Source organism: Sinocyclocheilus grahami, unplaced genomic scaffold (assembly GCF_001515645.1).
Source record: "Sinocyclocheilus grahami isolate Dianchi unplaced genomic scaffold, SAMN03320097.WGS_v1.1 scaffold2262.1, whole genome shotgun sequence".
Classification (NCBI taxonomy): domain Eukaryota; kingdom Metazoa; phylum Chordata; class Actinopteri; order Cypriniformes; family Cyprinidae; genus Sinocyclocheilus; species Sinocyclocheilus grahami.
In genome coordinates, this window is record NW_015507441.1 from 18343 (window position 1) to 35740 (window position 17398).

At 38.2% G+C, this 17398-nt stretch overlaps 1 protein-coding gene and 1 long non-coding RNA gene across 3 annotated transcripts in view; both read left to right on the top strand.

Moving 5' to 3' along the window:
• The window catches only part of LOC107574532 (uncharacterized), a 5926-nt gene extending 2803 nt beyond the window's left edge, over positions 1-3123 (top strand). The window contains exons 2-3 of one of the 2 annotated variants that reach the window (XR_001607686.1): positions 1081-1412; positions 2807-3123. This is a non-coding gene — a long non-coding RNA (uncharacterized lncRNA). The remainder of the gene's footprint in view (positions 1-1080; positions 1413-2806) is intronic. The other variant, XR_001607685.1, reaches the window with a different exon arrangement.
• A 3481-nt stretch (positions 3124-6604) lies between these two features.
• Positions 6605-16967, top strand: LOC107574531 (uncharacterized). Its single transcript, XM_016260989.1, has 5 exons — positions 6605-6809; positions 7991-8032; positions 8153-8194; positions 11610-11841; positions 15731-16967. Exons 1-5 carry the CDS (start codon positions 6681-6683, stop codon positions 15955-15957), a joined length of 672 nt encoding a protein of 223 aa, XP_016116475.1. The 5' UTR covers positions 6605-6680; the 3' UTR covers positions 15958-16967.
• The last annotated feature ends 431 nt before the right edge of the window (positions 16968-17398 follow it).

Here is a 17398-nt window from a genome sequence, read left to right on the forward strand (position 1 = left end):
CATTTGATGCTGCACATCAAGTGTTTTTGGATCTGAATATGATTGCTAATTAAACTATGCACTTCACTAGTGGAAAAATGTAAGTAGAAAATACAATTTTTGTGGTGTTAAAAAAATGCTTTGAATGACTTGGAATTTTTACTTATTTAGATTAACGCGACAACATGGTCCCTATCATGTTCTTGTTTTAAAAAGAGCTGTGTAATGATTCTTAAGAATTTCTCCTTTTATGTTCCACAGACGTAGGCCAAGTCATAGAAGTTTAGAACAATATGAGGGTGAGAAAATTGACGATCCCTTTAAATCAATTATTTCTGGTCCACTCATAACAGACCGGTCCTCGAAAACCAGTAGATGGCGCTGTTGATTAAACTTCAGTATTTAAACCGTAACGAAGCAAATGCAGACTACATTTCCATATACACATTTCTCCGCAAGTATAAAAATCTTTTGATTTCAGTACACATTTGCTAATTAAAAACCGTCATCTGCAATGTATCCAATAAGAACTGAGAGAGAAGAATAAGATTAAAAAAAGGGAAGTGTGCTGGATGCATGTCAAATATGACTGGACATTTGTGCGGTCAAAACAAAGAACCACTTATTTATTAATTAACCTAGAGTATCATAGCATTCATTACAGCAGTAAAACTATTTCTGATAAATAGTACAGATTTAAAAAAGACAGTTTCTTGCACTTGTGCGCCCTCTGGTGTGAGATTAGATTAAAGCAGTGCGTGTTTGAGAACAGTGTTGACCATGTCTTTTTTACTTGAAGGGTGTTTTAGCAAAGTCTTTAAGCTTGTAAATCAGTGTCCTTCCTGTATGTTAATTTACAGTAAACAAAGACTTATAAGAAAATAACAAAGGGGAGTTTTGTTAGAGTACATGTAATCATTGGGAGAATTTCACTGAAAGAGGAAGTGCCTTATTACTTGCCACATAACGTGCAGTTGTTTTATTTTTGGCACTGAAAATGCACTGAGTGATGTCAAGATCGACTCATCCTCTTAAGTGTTTTTCTGTAAATTCCTTTGCTTGAGTGATGAAGTTCTGTGTCATTTTCTTCTTCTCCTTCAGCCGACCCTCCTCCTCTCTCCCGCCTCGGTCTCTGTTAAACAGAATGCTGCTACAGTACTTCGTTGGCAGTGCCAACAGCTGAGGTCTGCTTCCTGAGTTTCCCTCCAGCCTGAGAGAGTTACAGGAACAGAAAGGAAGTGTGTGTTTGTGTGAAGGCAAGGGACAGTGTGTAATGTACGTTTGTTAGAGAGAGCACAAGAAAAGAGAGAGAGAGAGAGAGACTAAGGAATGCTGTGATGTCACCAGTTAAGTCACACACAAAGGCAAGAAGGACACACAAGCACTCACTCTCCCTCTTAGTAAAGTCTGCCGTGGAGCGTTCGCACCCAGCTGTGAGTACATTTTCCTTCACACAGGCTTTTTTCCCCTTCTCTTTCCAACTGTCTTTCTGTTTGCCGCCATATCTAGACGTTAACTGCAGTCTGTTAAATGTGTAGGCAGGCAGGCATACTTTTTTTTCTCGTCTCAGTCACAATTGCTGTAGTTGCGGTACTTTTTTGGGTATGATGTGATCTCAGGCTTTTTTAGTTGTAGACGCCCGTCGCTTCTCCTAAAGAGGTGACAGCATGCAAGCTCAGTTGTGGCCAAAATAAGACAATTTTAAAATAGAGCATGTCTTGTGAAAGGAGGGGGGATCTGCTGATGACAGAAGCGAACCCCCGTTCCTGAGGAATCCCCTAAGTCAGGCCTAAAAAGAGCTGGGAGACCATGTGTTTGAGTAAAAATATGCTCTTTAGCAGAGGTTTCTTAACTTTTTGACCCCCAAATATATTATATATATATATAATATTAGCCCCTTACTAAAATACTAAGCCTGCTGCGTATTTTAATGTGTAAAAAAACGGTTTATACTCTGTGAGGGGGAAAAAAGTGTGGTATTATAAAGACAGCATATGTAATAAAATAATCACATTTTATAATGTAATTATACTAAAGTATTTAAAATATTCTTTATTATTTGAAATCTTTGTACTAAGTTGTCAGTGTTACTTTATATATATATATATATATATATATATATATATATATATATATATATGTATGTATGTGACCCTATACCACAAAACCAGTCATAAGTTGCTGGGGTATATTTGTAGCAATAGCCGACAATACATTGTATGGGTTAAAATTATAGATTTTTATTTTATGCCAAAAATCATTAGGATATTAAGTAAAGATCATGCTCCATGAAGATATTTTGTAAATTTCCTACCATAAATATATCAAAACTTAATTTTTGATTAGTAATATGCATTGCTAAGAACTTGGACAACTTTAAAGGTGATGTTCTCAATATTTAGATTTTTTTTTGCACCCTCAGATTCCAGATTTTCAAATAGTTGTATCTCTGCCAAATATTGTCCTATCCTAACAAACCATGCATCAATGGAAAGCTTATTTATTCAGCTTTTTGATTATGTATAAATCTCAAACTTTAAAAAAAATTACCCTTATGACTGGTTTTGTGGTCCAGGGTAACATATATGACAACCCTAAAAAAAGCTTATTTTTGTAAATAAATGATCATTAAAATTTTCTGATTCACCCAGATTGAAAACCCTGAAAGCAGTTTAAAAGCTTAACAAATAAACGAAAATATTTTTTTACTTCTCATTTCACATGACACACAAAATGTCTGAAGCTGCACAGGAAGAGAAAGAGCAAACAAACCATTAAAGAGATCAGATTGCTTCCAGATGTTGTAATCTGTCATTTCTTCTGACAGCGTGTCCCGTTTATGGCTGCTAATTAGTGATGAGAGCTTGTGTGTGGTGAACGGACCGAGCTGGGCTTCATCATCTTTACCACCATCTTCCTCGTTCTGAAGGACTGTTGCTGAATCTCAGGATATAATCAGGTGAACCACACACACGGCCATGCTGCAGCAGATCTTGAACGACATGTACATCGACCCGGATGTGCTGGACGGTCTGAACGACGAGCAGAAGAAGACGCTCTTCCTGAAGATGCGTGAGGAGCAGGTGCGACGCTGGAAGGAGCGAGAGGAGAAGCTGGAGAGGGAACCGCTCAAACCCAAACCAAAGACAGGTGGGCACTGGGTTTATATCGCACCATTTAAATCTAAACCAGGTATGTAATGTGATCTATGCATCTTATTGAAGTGAGTTCTTTAAGAAGTTTTAATACAGTAGAATACATTTTTACAATTTTATGTATTTAATTTAAACAGTGCTACAATATTTCCTCTGTATATTTACTCCTGGATGAGACCATTTTTTTCATCATTTAGCAAGATTATTATTATTTTTGACCATCAGAAAATCCTCCTAGCACAGCACGGTAAAATCCTGACCATCAGGTTTATTTTTTATATTGTATTATATTATTATTATTATTATTATTATTATTTTTATTATTATTTATAGTTGGCTTTTAGTTGTATTTTGTTCAGTTGCAATTGTAGTGTATTCATAATTTTAATAATATTAATAACATTATTATTATTATTCCCTTTTTCCATACAATTATTATTATTATTATTTTATATATATATATATATATATATATTTTAATAAATACATTTAAAATAAAATTTATTTTATTTTTATTTTTTTATTATTAAAATGTTTTTTTTTACCGTTGACCAACATGCATTTTTAATTGTATGGGGAAAAACAGCATTGACATTTTGTTCCGCATAAAAAAAAAAGTAATGAGTTTAAATTGACAAGGTGGTGGGTAGATCAGTAAAACCCCTTATAAAGTTACAAAACAAATTTTAAGCAAATCATAGATTTAGACATGATCCTTTTTCGACTGACTATGGCAATTCTGCAAGAGACATGCAGTTGACTTTTTAAAAGGACAGTCACCCTGAAGTTAAAGTTCTTTTGCACCATGGTCATAATGCAACTCACCAGGATCTGTCTAGATTAAAGATCTACAACATCTTGAGGTTTGAATGTGGGACATTTGAATTACTAATGCAAATCTTTCATCAGTGCGTTTACCATTCCCACATCTGTAAGCCACAGAAAACCGCTCTGGCTTTTTATTGCTGGCTTTAAATGACTTAATTTAGTCAGAATCTTAATGTGGCACATGACTCAGGACCGAATAGCTGAGCTGAAAGCACCACTGTGGTACTGCAGACTTCACGGAAAAACATCTTCAGTATAGGTTCACAGACGTGGACACAGATGTTTGGACAACAGAAAGTGCTCTGAAACACGAGTAATTATATTTGAGAGCTACTGTGATTGATGCTGCCACTGGGAACATCTACGTCACTGACAAGACACAAGATCAGGCAAGTTTAAGAAGGTGTCCAGGCGTCAATAGACAATTGTCATGACCGATATTATCAGAATCTCATATTAGTTAAAGGATCTCCTCAGTGTGACACTGAAACACCGTAAACAAGAACTACGTACAACATGAGGGTTTTCCCCTCAATTTCACTACTTTTTAACACTGAAGGTCACAGACATCACAGAGACGAGACTTCCGTGAGGAGGACAGTTGGTAAGAGGGAGGAGTAAACCGCTGAGATATGAGAAGAATACCTCTGAGAGATAGAGGGTATCTGTAAAACCGCAAAAGAGACAGAGAGCTGCGAAAAAGCAAACAAAAGAATGAAAAATGAAACTTTACGTTGCTTAGCCAAAGTTACACCCGTTTAAACTGGTTAGACGTACAGAGGGCTTATGGAATCTGGCATATCGGCTTTGTTACTGGAAGAGCCAGAACTTTGACAGATCATCTTAAAAAGATTAGTCAATGAAGTAAAAATATTGCAATGCAATGAAAGTTTTAAGTGTCCAGAAACTTTTTTTGTGCCACTGTAGCCATTCCCTTTGGGTTTATAAGGAAGTTCAATGCAATAATTTAGGTTTACGTGTGTAACTCCAAGAGGAAGTCGTCTTTGCTCAATAACAAAGCAGTTATTATCAGGTCCCTGAGTTTCAGACCTCAGAGGAGAACAGCAAGTCCTTTATCTCTTTGAGACAACAGCAGCTGTTCTTGCAGGTCAATGGTTTCCACAAGACATACTGTTCACAGAGTGCTGTATCCAAGCATGTTAACAGAAGGTTGAGTGGAAGGAAAAAGTGTGAAAGAAAAAGATCCACAACCAACCGAGAAAACCGCAGCCTTATGAGGATTGTTAAGCAAAATCGATTTAAGAATTTGAGTGAACTTCACAAGGAATGGACTGAGGCTGGGGTCAAGGCATCAAGAGCCACCACACACAGACGTGTCAAGGAATTTGGCTACAGTTGTCGTATTCCTCTTGTTAAGCCACTCCTGAACCACAGACAACATCAGAGGAGTCTTGCCTGGACTAAGGAGAGGAAGAACTGGACTGTTGCCCAGTGGTCCAAAGTCCTCTCTTTGATTACGGCACACATTCACCATGGCATCGTTTTGATAAGCTTCTGCAATGTCACAAAATGTATTCCCATCCAGAGTTGCATTAATTTTTTCACCAAGATCTTGTATTGGTGATGAGAGAGTCGGACCGCTGCGCAAAGTCTTCTCCAGCACATCCCAAAGATTCTCAATGGGGTTAAGTTCTGGACTCTGTGGTGGCCAATACATGTGTGAAAATGAGGTCTCATGCTCCATGAACCACTCTTTCACAATTTGAGCCCGATGAATCCTTGCATTGTCACCTTGGAATATGCCCGTGCCATCAGGGAAGAAAAAAAACATTGATGGAATAACCTGGTCATTCAGTATATTCTGGTTATCAGCTGACCTCATTCTTTGGGCACATAACGTTGCTGAACCTAGACCTGACCAACTTTCTGCAGCAACCCCAGATCATAGCACTGCCCCCACAGGCTTGTACGGTAGGCACTAGGCCGGATGGGTGCATCACTTCATCCACCTCTGATCTTGTTTAAGAAATGAGAAACTACTCACTGCATCAGTTAGGGTTAAATAACTTGTTGCCAGCTGAAACATAATCATCCATGCAGTAATTATCCAATGGGAGGCTCTTACCTATTTGCTTAGTTAAATCCAGGTGGTGATGTTTTTGGGACGAGCAGTGTATAATTTAAATATAATTTACACTACTGTTCAGATGTTTGGGATCAATAAGGTATTTATGTACTTGTATGCTCACCAAGAGTAAATTTGTTTATCAAAAGTACAGTAACAGTAATCAGTAAAATAGATAAAACTCATATATTTGTAATATATTTTTAAATGTAATTTATTCCTGTGATAGCAAACCTTAATTTTCAGTGTTCATTATCACATGATCCTTCAGAAATAATTCTAATATGCTGATTTGGGAAACATTGCATATGATTTATTTTTCAGGAAAGTTGAAAAGAACTGTGTTAATTATAACCGAAATATTTTGCAACTTTATATATGTCTTTGTCACTTTTAATTAATTTAATGCATCCCTCCTGAAGAAAATGTTTTTTTTCCTGGCCTGGTAGTGCAAATAAATGTATGTAATTTAACCATTTTTATGTTTTAATTTCTCTTATTTTTTAGGGTGTATAAACATATCAGAATAAAACTAATGAGCACATCTGTAATGAATATCTGAAATAAATGAAGAAAACGTGTTTGACTGTGAAGGGTGTATATTTGTGTGTTGTGTTTTCACATGTCTTGTCATGTATTTCAGCAACCAGCCCAGCACTTTGAAGAGCAACTTGATAAACCGAACATCAGCAGAACCTGTACGATCAGGGCGAGAAAACCTTCCTCCTAAAGCACATTCAAGAGTTCAGCTCAACTTTAAGGTGTGTTTCTCACGTGCGTGTTTTTGTTTACTTCCACATTTGCTCAACTCTCAAATCGGTGCCGCTGTGTATTCATGCAGCTGTGTGTGTAGGTGACCTTCCTGTTGCCGCCATTAATCTCGGACACAGCCGAGGGGCAGCGAGACGGACTTTCTCCACAGGGAGAGGCATCGTTCAACAGCCAAATAAATCACAACCTCCATCTCTCCCTCTTTTTGCTCCTTCCTTTCCCCTTTCCTCCTTTTTTCATTCCCTTCTCCTCCAGTATTCCTTTTCATCCTTTCAACAAAAAAAACTCCCACACCCAACCACCCACCCACCCCTCCATCTCTCAGGCACAACAACTCTTTCATTGCGCAGCTCTGTATGGCTCCATCTCTCTGCTCATGTATCAATATGTTTGTCTGTGTGTGGCCAGTTGGCGTCAGTGCAATTTTTGAACTGACAGACAGTCCAACATATGCGGTAACACCGTGTCCTTAACAGGAATGATGCGACAATTTTCCAACCATGTGAAAAGCAATTTGAAGCAGTGTGAGGTGATGAAAACGTATTTGACTTGATATCTAATGCGCCGTTATGAAAAGCAGGATTTCAAACCAATGAGATTTCAGAGTGGGTGGGGCCACCCGTCACAATGCCGTAGAAATAGGTGGACTTGATCAACAGAATTTCGTGTAGGTTTGGACACAAGTGCTGTGATGTCATCTTTAATTAATGTGTGTGAGTTTTGCTGTGTCTTGGTCAGGATCGCGGAAACAAAGTATTTTAAAATGGTCTGTCAAAGGTTTTCACTCTATATGTGGAGATCTCACCACCTTCTCTTTCCTGTTATACTAAGGTAGGTGGGTGGGTGGGTTGGGGGCTCACACTTGGGTTTCCATGGCAACACCGTGCACTGCAAACGCACTCCTGGGAGGAGATGTGCTGGCCAGTATCACCACGCTATGATCCTCTACTTGCTAAACAAACATCTGTCCCTGTACATCGGCACATGTGGCTCATGGTTGCCAATTAGTGAAGAGTCGCACAAGAGTCACAAAAAACATCTGAACGCCTTCAGATTTTTAACTGATCATAAAGTAGATGGGCTAATATGATTATTGCATCAGCTTTTATAATGATAAAATGATATAATGTGTGGAAGAGTTTTGCTCAGTCTGAAGTCTTTGTTTTCACAGGACAACAGTGACAAAGAGTTAAGGACTCTGGCGCCTCCACAGGTGTGTTTTGGTATTGCAGCAGATATGATGTTCAACAATGAGTGAGATGTTTTGTCACAGCACAATACTTTAAAATGAGTGCAGTCTATTTTGTAAATGTCTTCTCATAATATTCTGCAGATGCCTGTAAATGAAGAAAAGCCATCAGCAACTTTAGAAAATGTAAGTACCATGATTAATATGAGACCCTGGACCACAAAACCAGTCTTAAGTCGCTGGGGTATATTTGTAGCAATAGCCAAAAATACATTGTATGGGTCAAAATTATTGATTTTTATTTTATGCCAAAAATCATTAGGATATTAAATAAAGATCATGTTCCATGAAGATATTTTGTAAATTTCCTACTGTAAATATATTAAAACTTAATTTTTGATTAATAATATGCATTGCTAAGAACTTCATTTGGACAACTTTAAAGGCGATTTTCTCAATATTTAGATTTTTTTTGCACCCTCAGATTCCAGATTTTCAAATAGTTGTATCTCAGCCAAATATTGTTGTATCATAACAAACCATACAACAATGGAAAGCTTATTTATTCAGCTTTCAGATTATGTATAAATCTCAATTTCGAAAAATGTATCCTTATGACTGGTTTTGTGGTCCAGGGGTCACATATGTGTATTAGAACAAGTATAGTTTAGTAGAGCTGTTTTCATACCTTTTTTTCATAAATATATCGGTGATGAAAATAACATTGGACAATTTTGAAAATAAGGCATTCCAGTAACTGACTAATAACCTTTTCATTGCCATTAAAGTGAAATAATTGAACCTAAACATAGGAGCCTGATAAAATAATAATTTAAAAATCTTAGACTGACTTAGAGGTTTTGCATCTGAAGTATCTCTCTCTCTCTCTCTCTCTCTCTCTCTTGTTTTTTTTATCACCTTACAATAAATTGTAATTATTGTAAATCTATATGAATTTATCAATTTAAACTTGTATATTTGTTTTTACCGCCTTACAGTATTTCATACAATAAATAGCTCTGTTGCACTAAGATGTTTCTTTTGAGTTCCAGACAATATAATGCATATATTGTTACATTATAATGCATGAAACTTGTGTAATCTAATGTTACCAAAAAAAAATTCCTCTTGGATTTAAGCAGGTATAGAAGTTTTTGGTACAGGGAATTGAAACTCTTCACAATTCCAAGTCATTTTTCACAACCACAGCCCCGTCAGACTCATGTGATATGCTATATGACCACAGAGATCTTATTTAGGCCACAGGCCGCTGGAAAGTCCCGCTATCTAACAGCCTCTGTTCATTGACATTACTGCCATTTACCACAGAGCGGATCAGCATATTATGAATTCTCTGTCCTTTCTTTCTTTCTGTCTGCCTTTTTTTTCCTGGAAATACTAAAACTATTTTAATTTTAAAACCGTGAGTGTTTTTCTTAAATGAGGAAAAAATATTTATTCTGCACTCATGCACTAATATTAAGAAATTCTGAATATACTAATTTAATTTAGACATTATTTAATTGAATACATTTTATATTAATGATGACGATGATAATCTTAATAATAATGTAATTTGTGATGTTAAAAATGAATTCTTAAAAACCCTGTTAATATTGTAAATAAAAATGGGTCAGCATATATGTTTTCGACTCAATCTCGTCTACACTGACACCAACACATTCTAATTTGGTCGCGTCATCTGCTTGCGGTGTAAACATGGTGTCTGTGCAAAGGAATGTCCTCCCCAGAATGTCTGTGGTCTCTTCTGGCACTCTGCTCTGGGTTGGAGGGGGGCTGGAGGTCAGAGCAGCTGTCCTTGTGCTCTCATCTTGAGATCCTTTTACCCTCAGCTGTCGCTCTCTGCCACTCCGATCACACCTGTCTCAGACTCTTGACCCCACAACAGCTGAACACAACACACACTTTACACACAGTTTCAGTTGAGTGTGCAAGCATGAATCTAAAACTAGTTCTTTCCGAGTTGGTCTGCTTTGCAGCAAATCAGAACATGTCATGCAATTATTATTCATGAGCAACCTGATAATTAGTGTCCCTCCCAATTTTTGTATCATTCCCACACCCAGAGGAATAAAACTCATGATGTATATATGTAAGCCTGATTGATTGAGATATATAAAACATATTGTAGCTCGTCTGAAATGCTGAAGGACGGTATGGCGCATTGCTCTCAGTGTGTGGCCTGTGTGTCAGAGAGCATGAGGACAGTCAGGCTGTGTGTGCACTGCAGGAGGACCTGAGAGAGCCCAGGGGCTGATTTGGGTCCCTGAGTTCTTCAAGAGCAGATGGTTGATAAAGTTGATCAGGGAATTAAAGCGGGCGAGACGGCGCGCCTGTCAGTCACAGATGGATGGGATTGTGGGACTGTCCCCTGGGGTTTGTGCAGGGACCTCTCTTTCCCTCTTTTTTTTTTCCATTTCTCTCTCTTTCCATCACAGATTTATCCCTTAATATCCACAAGCCCCTGGGCAGGGCAAGTCCTTGCACATCACACGTTCTCTTCCATCTCGTGTGTGTGTGTGTGTAAACACTACACACAGTCTGTGCTTCTTACAGTCCAGGCTTGCAATATCTGTTATCTTTGGCAGCTCCAGATATATTTTGTTTTGTTTTTAATTTTATATTAGGCTATTTTGTTTCATATTTCATTTATAAGCTATTTTATGTTTTGTTTTTCAGCAAAATTGTATTTATTTATTATAAGCTGTTAGTAAGGCTACTATTGATTTTAGGTTATTTTATTGGCTGATCTATTTTATTTTAGACTTTCATTCTAAATGAAATTTGAGGTCATTTTTAGACTACTAAATTTAATTTTAAGCTATTTTATTCTTTGTTTAGGCTACTATATATTTTTAAAGCTATTATTTATGTTTTGTTTTTTTAGGCTACTGTATTTTATTGTAAGCTAATTTATTTTTAAGCTGCTTTATTGTAGGTTATTTTTAGGCTACAATATTTTAGTTTAGTCTAATTTAGGCCATTTCATTTTTTAGGCTGTTTATTTTAGTTTTCACTTAGGCTAATGTGTTTTATTTTAGGCAAAAAATAAAATCGAAAGCGTTATTGTTCAGAGCTTAATCTGTTATGGCCCAGGAGATCTGAAAAACTCACTGGATTATCAGCTTTGTCTTAGATATTCCTCCTAAAATTCCTTAGGACAAATATGAGACAGATGAGATGCTTGTTGACTTGATGTGAATATCATACACCAGGTAATTTGGTCTGGGAAGAATCTGATATTTGACTTTATGGGCAAATCTCTGCTCATGGTTTGTAACATTGCTGAGATCTTTTTAAACATTATAGGAGACATGTGAAATAGCTGTGGTCAGTTTCTCAGGAGACAAATCTGAGAAGCGTGAGATTTTAGCTGAAGTTCCCATTTGCTCTATATTTAATCTTGTATAGTCTACAAGAAATAATCAAGACATTAACAAGATATCATCTGTGGGTTTTTTCTTCCTTTCCCCTATGGGAGGTTTTAGGACAGTAACATAGTGCTCGGTTTAAAACCGAAGCTGGGTATACAGTCCAACTTGTACTTCTTTTATAAATGGTTTATTTGTTTCTATGGCAGGTATCCCATCAGCCTCAGGAGTCCAAAGAGGAGGCTGAGTCAGGACACTCAGAGGATGACTCAGCACTCTTGTCCTCAATTTGCTATCGGGCCCACTCGAGATCTTGCCTCCTGACACCCTCGACTCTCAGCAGACCTGGCTATACAGACAACGAGGACAGGACGACCAATCAGCTGCCTGACACCTCCAGACTCCGCCCCCAAGACACCCCCAAACCACAGATCAACAGAGGTGAGAGTCTGCTGTTTATGAATCCTTCCAGACTCCCAGTGTGTGTGTGTGTGTGTGTGTATATGTATATGCATATGTGTATATATATATATATATATATATATATATATATATATAATTCCTTAGTCAGGGAAAAATTTTGCTGATCTTTCCTTTGCTAATCTGAGCATGAATGATTTTATTTGACACTGGCATCACATTCACCAGAGTCTGCTGTTTATGAATCCTTCCAGACTCCCAGTGTGTGTGTGTGTGTGTGTGTGTGTGTATATGTATATGTATATGTATATGCATATGTGTATATATATATATATATATATGTATATGTGTGTGTATAATTCCTTAGTCAGGGAAAAATTTTGCTGATCTTTCCTTTGCTAATCTGAGCATGAATGATTTTATTTGACACTGGCATCACATTCACTGTAATGCTGGTTTCCATGACTTTTACAGTAAGACATTTGATTTCATTTTAATGCAGTTTGTGAGAGAGGTTTATAAGTGGCCATAAAAAAATCTGTTATTGCATTTAAGTGATTCGCATCAGAACCTCTCAAAAAGAAAAAATGTCAAGGTCACATTTCACCCCAAAATAAAACGGCAATGAATATATTATATTTTGCTGAAAGAATATAATGACAATAAAGCACATTTTGTTATTACCATAAGAATGATATTTTCATTAATGTAATATGAAAAAACAATTTATATAATATGAGAAGAATATTAATGTGCTATGTAGCCTTTAGTTATGCTTTTTAATAGAAATAAGTCTTATTTTATGGTAAATGAGAGTTATCATTCAAAATAATAAGAATAGTATAAGTGAAGTGTCAGGATGCATTACAGTAATCAGAATTAAGAGGAATTAATTGTCCTTCTAAAGGTTTATTTTCATACTAGGTCTCATTTTTTATGCAAAATATAATGTACTTTTTTATAAATTGTAGAGTATTATTGTGCTATATAGCCTCATAAAAACTCTTGTTTTACTGTAATGCAGTCTTTATTTCCTTACAATACAGGAAATGAGAATCACACACATTCCAGCGCTGCTTCCCAACTCTGGCCCTGGGCGACGCTCGGCCGGAGCTGATAAGTGACAGGGCCCCCAGCCTCCGCTCGGGCCCCCTCCCCACCTCCCCCTGGCAGCCGTGACCCCCCCGCGGCCTGGCTCAGCGCACAGACGTGCCGCTCCGGAATTCTGCCCTCTGCCCCACTTCTAACCCCCCCCCACCCTCTCATTCTCAGAGGTGGGGGCATTTAAAGAGATAGCGTGCTTTTGTGGCTCATCTGTTCTGTCTGCATAAGATGACTGTGAAATTGGAAACATCCTGTCGAATGCGTTCTCTCTTTCACAGACACGCCCGGCAGTTATTGACAGGGCAAACAGAGAGCGGTTTTCGTTGCGATCAGGTGCTTACAGGCATTGTCACAAGTGATTGCACGGTGAGGCCAGCGGGGGCAGTTTTGGCCGGCCTGGACAGAGTTTGGTTTCAGCTTTTTTTTTTATTTGACAGCTCTGTGAAAGCGTCTCAGGTTCGGAGAGGTTATGGGAGGATGGAAAACGGCAAACGCCGCCGAGCAATGAGGGAGAGGGGCGTAGTCGTTACGCTAGTGTCAGCTAACAGCGGGGAGCGTGTGTGTGTGTGTGTGTGAACAGAGTCACGGACAGGTGCGCAAACATACACACATGCGTGTGTTTGTTGGACACGGAACGGACTACCAGTGGGGCGTGGAAAATGCGGTGGAACAAACAGCTTTAGATCACGAGAGTGACTCTGTGAGTGTGTGTGTGTAAGAGCGCCATGCACGCATGTGTGTCCGCCTCAGTCGCTGGAGCCTATCCAGGGTTTCCGTGGCGACCACACAACACAGTGAGACAATCAGTGGCAGGCCCACGCAGTGCGGCGAGAGGACATTAACACAGGAACCACAGGTCAGGGGCCATGGTGGGAGGGAGAGAAAGAGAGAGAGGAAAGGAGGGAGGGCAGAAAGAAGAAGATGGGGCAGGAGAAGCATGTGACTTAAATAAGAAATGCATCAAACACATGTGGGTCATATTTTACCCCCCAAAAACCAAAAGGAAAAACAAATGTGTATATGTATGTATGTATATGTGTGTGTGTGTGTGTATTATTATCTAGATAATATATGAATTATTATTTTTATATTTTTGAAGAAAATTTTCTAGACCATCGAGATTTAATTTGCATACGTCATTACTACTACTATTATTATTATTATTAATATCGAACGTACATAATGTTTAAAAAATCGCAATGGTCCTAAAAGGTCTTGAAATGAATAAATAAATAAAAATAAATAATGTAACAAAAATATAAAATAATGATAAGAATCTAATGGAAAAATATATACATAATAATAATAATAATTATTATTATTATTAATATATATATTAATTACACATATATTATAACAGTACAATGTCTGTATATATATATATATATATATATATATATACAGTGGGTACGGAAAGTATTTATTTATTTATTTATTTATTTATTGTTATAATAAATAAACAATTAGAAATAAATCATATTTTTGAAGACATCATAAAACCATGTCTCCATTTGTGATCGGAGAAACGACAAACAACAAGTGTTACTCTACACTGCTCAAAACTCGCGTTTGAATCGTCAGTGGCAAATTCTTTAAATATGAAAATGTACTTACAGTCTGTGAGTCAGAACAGCCGGCATTGTAGTCTACTCTCCCAGGATCAGGAAACAGTCCTCCATAAAATGTGCTGCACACATCTGAATATTTGGGTTGAACTGTTCTGGAACAGTGTTGTAAATACAACTTAACCACTGATTTCTAGTCGTGTCCTCTTTTGGAAGGCCAAATAAAATGGTTTCGCTTTCGCAACGAAACACACAGCGTCTTCACATGGCGGCAGCGGTGGCAGCAACAATAAAGTTACGCCTTCTTTCTTTGCGTGAACATTCGAGCGCCGTTATGCAAATCTTCCCACACAGTGACGTAGACATGTGGGGGCGTGTTTAAACGAGGCATTTTAGGAGGGCGTGGACGAGTCTTAACTTTTATAAAGAATATCTCTTTGGGTTTGAGACTTTAGTCTTTGCAACTTTAGGGATCTTATCTATTCACGAACAGCTTGTAACACTCCAAAGAGAAAGGAAAACTTGAAATTGCATCATATGACCCCTTTAAGGGTTTTGTGATTCAGTACTGGGACATTTCCACTGACACAGCCTACATGTGGGTTCGTGTCTTTGACCAGGGTGTGTGAGTATGCGTGTGAGAGAATTTGCGAGGGGGTAAAATGTGTGTCATAGTTTGTGTGTGTAAAGGAGAAGGGGTATATGTGTTTGTGAGAGCGAGCGAAAGAGAGCGGACGCACTCACACATCTGTGTCCCCTGGGGACGTGGCTAAAAATAAGCAGCTCCTCAAGCCTTCTGGTGTCTGAGCAGCGTCTGTCTGCTCTCCGCCGCCATCCCTGCGGCCCTCCTCTCCTCATCTTCCATCCCTCCATCTCTCAATTACACACACGCACAGTATAACCGCACACATACACACAGTCTTACGCACCCATAACTGTGTACACAAACACACACACACACACACACACACCAACTACACCCAGCTGCGTCCCTGCTCTACTTCCTGCACAGACGACCTCCGGTCTGGCAGTCTGCAGCCCAGGAAAAAAGAGCCAGAGACACTGAAAAGGGACGGGGAAAAAAAGGATAGAAGAGAGTGCAAAGAGAAGCAGTGAAAAATTGAGTGAGGGAAAAAGGCAGAAGAGAAGTGTGAGAATGTTTTGAAGTTGTCACCTATAAAAACAGACCTTGAAGGTCATAAGTCCCTGTCTCATCGCACTCTCTCTCTCTCCATTTGCAGGTGATTTCCGAGTGGTCGCTGCCTCTAAACGGTCATTTTCTGTGGATGTGGGGTCTGAGGTAGTTGAGGAGAGCTGTTTGGGACGAGGACGGGTTGCTCAGCTCATGAAAACCTTCAGTGTGTCCAGTGAGTCTCCACCCTCCCAAACGCCGCCCCATGGCAACAAACCTCCAATCCCGGAAAAGCCTACCCACTTGAAGCTCCGCCCCTCACCCTCTCTCAGGTAAACAAGGGACCAACCCCAAGGGACACAAGCCAGGGGTCTTCTTCAGTGGCTACATTTGAAGGGTGTGGGTGCTTAGACTCTCTCAGGAACTTGAATGTTTTGTTACCAAAGTGACGTAAAATAATGTTGTTGTTTTTTTTTAATATTAATGTTTTTCTTTATTTTTGTTTTTTTTACATGTAATGAGTGGTTTATAAAACTGTTCAGCAGGAATGAAACATCAGTCATATAGCTACATAGCTCAAACTTTCGGCAGTAGTGTTGACCTGGCTGTATCAATAAACTGCACTTAGATGCATGTTTACAAGTGCGTTTCTGTCTTAAAGGGTCACATGAAATCTTAATCACCAGTATAAGACTGAGTAAACTCCAAACAAAACCAAATCATACTAAACCAAAGTTAGTCATCCCATTAGTCTGTTTTATGCATTTTGCTTCCTTGCATCATGAAGGCTGGAGCATGTATGAAGGTATAAGTGATCAAACTATGTTTTTGCTTTTTTGCAATATCTATAGGGCAGGGTGGCCAATATTATGCCCATATTTACTGTAAATTACAATTTCTATATAGCAATTAAGATGTATAGAAAGTGGCTGGATTGAATTGCTCAAACATTTTATACAGTATTTACTCGATTCACAAAAAATATCAGAAAATTCACTGGCAAAGTTACATTTTGGAACTGACACTACATGTAATGACCAACTGTGCCAAATATCTGATATGTTGGTCTATAAGTGCTGGTTTTCTCATAGCCATACCTTTACTTTGAGGTTGATGGTCTTATTGTATTCAAATTTTCCATTTTTGGTAATCAGGTCAGTAGGGCAACGGTCACTTTCATGTATTTTGTTTTCTCACGGTCACATTTGCTTGCACTTAATGCAGTTTTTTTACGTGTTGTGATCTGGAAGAGTTTATATAATTACTCTGTATAAGGCTTGAATGTCCTGTCCACACATTCAGGATAAGTGTGGGATATTGCCTCTGTAATAAAATGATCAAACCTCCTTCAGCTTCTGGTTACAATTTTATCCTCAGTGGCTTGACAGGCTTCAGGCTGTGTTTATGTTCAACATGTGCTTATGACAAGCATTTACTGGAGTCATCTGAGGTCAAGTCATGCAGCCAAGAACATTTCATATTCTCTTCACTGCACATCTAATCAGAATATATAATGGTTTTTGCGCAATAAATTACTGTGAATCATGCATGGAAGAGCTGACAGGCTTGTATAGATTGTAAATACTGCACACATCAAAAGCCTTTTAGCTGCCTAGTCTGGCTATAGAGTGAGCTCTTCTCTTGGATGCCCCCTGCTTGTTGATCACAATAAAACAGAGAGAAAGTTGTAAAAATAAGTGAGGGTATCAAGTCAGATGAAAGTACACAATTACACTTCATGTTTATAATAAATTAATTGTAAGAGAGTCGTTAAAAC